The following is a 5379-nucleotide window of genomic DNA, read 5'->3' on the forward strand; positions in this document are numbered from 1 at the left end:
ATATGCTGACATGACACTGTCTTAATGAAGAGAGAAAAGATAAAAGTTTCATGTGAGTAGAGAGAGTTTTATGGAGATGAAACTTTTCTGCACTGTTTCCAAAATATGGGTGTGTTAAAAACTGGAAGACGAAATCCCCGCTGTGTGGCCTAACAGAACGGCCACTCCGTCAAAAGAAACAGCTTGGGCCCACCTGTCATGTAGGGAATTGTGGGTCTCTGGAGTTGGCCTCTCTATTCCAACCCGTCTTCCTCGTCTTCATCTCCATCGCCGTCTCGGTTTGGGGGAAGCCGGGGCTGGATTAGCGAGAGCTCGAGAACACTGGACACCGGCTCGCTGTTGATGGCGGAGGCGGAGAGGCAGCTGGTCGTTGTCGTCGAGGGGACGGCAGCCTTAGGGCCCTACTGGTCCACCATTGTGACCGACTACGTCGAGAAGATCACGCGGTACGGCCGCGCCCCTCTTCGCTCGGGTTTAGGTGGATCGCTGAGGGTGAAATTGGGTGCTGAGGTTTCGTGGATGCTTGTGTGTTTGTAGGACGATTTAAGCTCTCTTGATTTCGACTTTTTCTTTCTTTTTTCTTTTTGAATTATTATTTTGCTTCAGAACTGCAATCACGGTGAGATTTATGTGAGGGAGCTACGGATGGAGGACCCCGACCCCGACCAGCTTCTCCCCTTCCTCGTCCCCGCGCCGAACCCAACTCCGGCCAGATCCGCCCCATCCCCTTCCTCCCACTGCCATCAACCACCAGATCCGAATCCCCTGCCGCCCGATCTACACGTTGATGGGTCTCATCCACCCCCCCTCCCCCAGCCCACCATTAACGCCGGTCGGCAGTCGCCAGCTCCGTCGCCGGCGTCCTCGCCTGAAGATAAGGACAGCCAGATTCCGGCAAGCCGCACAGAGATAGACCAAGAGATTCAGGAGCAAGCCTGGGCGTTGCTACCGGACCTGGCAAGAGATTTGTGCAAGCTCAAGAATCCGTGCTCAGGGACAGGCGTGCAGTCTTGACATCAATCCTCGATCCGGCCTCACCGAGAAGACTGTCAATGAAAGCGCTCAAGCAAAAACCAAGGAGCCCCAAGAAGGTACGGCTATTGATTCCGGGCTCCCCATTTCCAGAACTCCGGAAACCCAAGAACGGAAACAAGCGCAGGGCACAGCGGGCATTCATGGCAGCCAGGAGACGGCCAGGGGCGAGCAGACCATCTCTTCAACGGCGTTCTCGAAGCAATCTCCCAACCCCCGCCCGGAACCTAGCGACATTGAAGACAATCTCCTCCGTTGCAGGTTCCCGGTGAGCCAAAAGGGGAAACAAGTGCTGGCCACGGATGGCATTCATGGCGGCCAGGCTACGGGCTCCGACGAGCAGCCTACTTCTTCAGCGGCCGCTGTGAAGACAGTTCCCAGCGGCCCTTCTGATCCGTCAGGCACGCGTCTGCAGGCTCATCAATTCAACACAGTTATCAGTGAGAAGGGATGGGAGCCGGCCAAGTCATACCGACGGAAGCGAACAGATTCAAATCCGGCGACCGCTCAAACCTCGAATCCAACAAGAGACAGGTCTGCGGGCTCAACATTCTTCAAGAGCAAGATGGAAGGCAGATGCTTTAATTGCTTTTCACCAAAACATATCGCGCGCCTCTGTACCTCTTCGCCGAGATGCTGGAAATGTTTCCATTCAGGACACCGTGCGGATGGTTGCAACCCCAACCGGCGAGTTCGACATGTTAAAAGCCTCGTCCCCCGCGAGCGTAGCAACCATTCAAACACCACCAAGTTTAGCTTTCCTCCAGAATACTACAAGTCCGACCACCGTTCCTTTGTGGAGGTAGTGCGTGGTCAAGAAGGGATGGCGGCTGCAAGGTACCCCGGGGACCCGAGAGCCAGGCCCGCCCGCGGCTTCTGTGCCGTCTCGGCGACGGGCTCCATCCGGCGCCGCCGCGACGAGCTCATCAACAAGGCTGTTGTTTGCTGGCTCAACGGCAACAACCACGACACGGAGTCTTACCACCTCGGCGACGCCCTCCGCAGTCAGCTGAACCTGGGCCACGACGACTTCCAGGTGGTCAAGCACTTCCTCGAGCAGTACCTCGTCATCTTCTCCGATCCGACGATCAGGCGTCATTTGGTGAACCTGGGAGTCATGTCAGACAGGGGCAGGGACTTCCACTTCGCCGAGTGGAGCGAGCGCCGCTATGCCAACAATGTCAGCTGGGAGTACCACGTCAAGGTACGCATTGAGGGCATCCCTGTGCACCGCTGGGCGGAGGATGTCGCTGCCAAGGCGCTGGGCAAGAGTTGTGCAGTGCACTATGTGGAGGAGACGACCCGGCGTAGAGAGCGCACCAGGTCCTTTGATCTTTGGGCCTGGTGCTGCGATCCCTGCGACATCCCGACGGAGGTTTGGCTCACGGTGATTGAGCCAGACAGAGAGCTGCCACCGACCTCCATCCCGCTCCCCTTGGCGCCGCCTCACCACGACGACCCGGTCGACCTCAAGCGCGGCCATGTCTACGTTCTGCGCAACCACTTTGAGGTAGTGGAAGACCTCTCCTTTCTGCAGGGGCGTGGTAGGGCCGGCGGCCCTCCGAACCGCAAGGCCCGCAGAGAGTTGATCTGGAGCTACGGGGTGCCAGACACCGAGGGCGAGCGCCACCACGGCAGACGCGGCAACAATCGTGGCCGCGACCTCAGGCGCCAACCACGAAGGGATGATGACGACTATGATGACAGGCGCCACCATGGCACTCGACGCCATCGCAGCCTCTCAAGCTGGGCCAGGAACGCACGCTGCAGGGGTGGAGTTGAAGACTGCATCAGTTCAAACAGATGGCGTGGCCGCAGAGTCTCCCCCGCGCAGAAGCAGGGTGGCTCAAGAACACCATTAGGCTCCAACTCAGGTATGGATGGTGAAGGCACGCAAAGTGGAGAAGAAAGTCAAGAGGGTGTCCTTTGCAAATCCAATAGCATCGGAGCTGAAGCCCCCCAAGAGGTCTATTCCTGATGATAGCATCATGCTGATTAAGGGTAACCCATGCTCTGAATTGCAATACTGTTCTCCTGATCCTATTGTCCCTGAATCCAGCATGCCTAACCCATCCTTTCCAGTGGCTACAAACAACACCCTGGAGCACACCAAGACTCCAGGAATGGGGGAAGTCATCTTTGGAGCCAACATCGTACACAGCGATGACATAATTCCAAATCAGGCAGCAGTGGAGAAGGAGCAAGTGGTGCAGCACGTCATCACCAACCTGTGGATGGGTCTGCAGGTGGATCAGCTTCACGGCATGGTGGTGAGCTCTCCTACTGTACACTGCCCGAACTTACAGTTTCCTTGCAAGCACAGAGTAGTTTAGATCCTCCTACTATGTCAGTTGAAAGCCAATCTCTGTCACCAGAGACATCCACAGTTGCTCAGACTAGTCAAAACACGTATACAATACCTGTGCCACCTGAGCCCACATCTGCGCACATCCAGCAAGATTATGTCAACCAATTTGTTTCCATTGATGATCAGTCTAGCCGAGAGTTAAATAATAACAACTCTGGAAACAACTTTACACTGATTGACAGTTTCTTACATACAATTTCGAAACCCATTATGCAACCTTTATTAGGGGGGGGGGGCTGCACACACCATTCACTCACACCAAGAACACCACAAATAAGAGTTGGAATATCAGTCCACCACCAAATTCAAGTAAAAGAAAAAGCACTAGACTAGCAAAGAAAGCTGCACATTCGGGCAAAGATGCGATTCAGATTGCCCAAGAATTGTTAGTAAAGAAGCTAGGGGAACTGTCGGGTGAGGACACTACTCAAGATACCCCTGACATCGATTTTTATGTGCAGCACTTTGACCAGCCAATCGAAAGTGCCAAGATGGAGGCCATCAAGATGCTCATTGAGCAGGAAGCCAAGAAGCAGAAGACAAGCGCCATCCAGAAGAAGGCTGCCGTGGCTCCGGCCATGGAGGCTTAGGCGCTGGTCATGAGGGGATCAAGTAATCAATGTTAACCCCTTCAGGCAAGGGGTTTAGGGCGATACGCCCTATATATCGTAGGTTTCGTCATATTAGTAGAGCCCTGCGTGGCTTCTTCGGGGCTGTCATGCCCATGTTCGAACCTTTGAGACTTATGTGGTCGTACGCCTACTGGCCATGGAGCCTTCGGCGCTGCGCCTGCTGGCCTCGTTGCCTTCGGCCCTGGATTAGTAAGCACAAGACCGAGAACTTGGGGAAGGACTCTGGCCTGCTGGCTCTGTTGCCTTCGGCCATCCCCGGGTTGCTTGGAGATCAACGTAGGTCTTCCTTCAGATGGACAAGCTGGTTATCGATGTTAATTGTTGTTTCGGTTAATTATGTCAACCAAAAACTGTAACATCATCTGCTGGAATGTGAGGGGGTTGAACGATGGAGCAAAACGAGCGACATTACGTAATCAGATCTTATCCACAGGTGCGACGCTTGTATGCCTACAAGAAACAAAAATCACCACTTGGAACCAAACTCTTTTGACAGAGACAGCAGGAGCAGATATGGCAAATAACGCTGTCTGTCTTCCATCAATAGGGGCTTCCGGCGGTATCCTGATTGCGGCGTCAGAGCGCTTCTTCAGGATTCAGCAAACAAGCTTAACGCCAAACACAGTCACTGCAACGATCACCATGCTCGCAGAGAATACATCCTGGTCCATTACCGGAGTCTATGGCCCCTAGGCCGATGCAGATAAAATCGCTTTTATGCAAGAAATCTTGGACCTGCGGCAGCATGTCCTTCCAGCATGGCTACTGCTAGGGGATTTTAACTTAATTTACCAAGCACAAGACAAAAACAGTGCACACATCAATTTGTCAATGCTCAATAACTTCAAGTACGCCATTGATAATCTAGGGCTTGCACCGATTGACCTACAAGGCAAAAGATTCACTTGGTGTAACGATCAGCAGACACCCACAATGACCAAAATAGATCACATGGTTGATGGATAAGTCTCATGTGTGGCTGGTCTTTGTGGGGCTGTGCTGCTCACATGGTTCTTGTGGCTGTTTTTCTGTTTTTAGGACAGCATCTTAGACTAGAGGACAGCATCTTAGATGACAGCATCTTAGACTAGAGGACAACATCTTAGCTAGGACAGCATATTAGCATCTTAGACTAGCATCTTGGCATATGCTTGGCTGGCTAGCAGCCTATAAATATGTAACCCCAACCCCTCAAGTTGGTATGGCATTTGTTTGAGTTTGTGTGAGAAATAGACAAGAAAATTGCCCCAACTTCTAGTGTCTATCCTCTTTCGATGAGAGTAAGAATTCTCCTACTACCAAGAGTGAGAATTCAGCGACTAACAACGGTCGCTTCAACAGAATGGT

At 53.0% G+C, this 5379-nt stretch overlaps 1 protein-coding gene across 2 annotated transcripts; it reads left to right on the forward strand.

The window, feature by feature from the left end:
• The first annotated feature begins 224 nt into the window (after positions 1-224).
• Positions 225-5214, forward strand: LOC136534358 (uncharacterized). Of its 2 annotated transcripts, none has more exons than XM_066526810.1 (2): positions 225-446; positions 607-5214. In XM_066526810.1, exon 2 carries the CDS (start codon positions 1598-1600, stop codon positions 3008-3010), a length of 1413 nt encoding a protein of 470 aa, XP_066382907.1. In that variant the 5' UTR covers positions 225-446; positions 607-1597; the 3' UTR covers positions 3011-5214. The 2 variants fall into 2 exon arrangements, with proteins under 2 accessions (XP_066382907.1, XP_066382906.1); XM_066526809.1 differs by lacking the exon at positions 225-446 and having other exon boundaries at positions 923-3033; positions 3115-5214.
• Positions 5215-5379: the final 165 nt, after the last annotated feature.

Source organism: Miscanthus floridulus, unplaced genomic scaffold, assembly GCF_019320115.1.
Source record: "Miscanthus floridulus cultivar M001 unplaced genomic scaffold, ASM1932011v1 os_1844_1_2, whole genome shotgun sequence".
Lineage (NCBI taxonomy): Eukaryota > Viridiplantae > Streptophyta > Magnoliopsida > Poales > Poaceae > Miscanthus > Miscanthus floridulus.

Bases quoted from the DNA above. Each gene is read 5' to 3' on its own strand.
- LOC136534358 (XM_066526810.1), top strand. From the start codon at position 1,598: ATGGAAGGCAGATGCTTTAATTGCTTTTCACCAAAACATATCGCGCGC.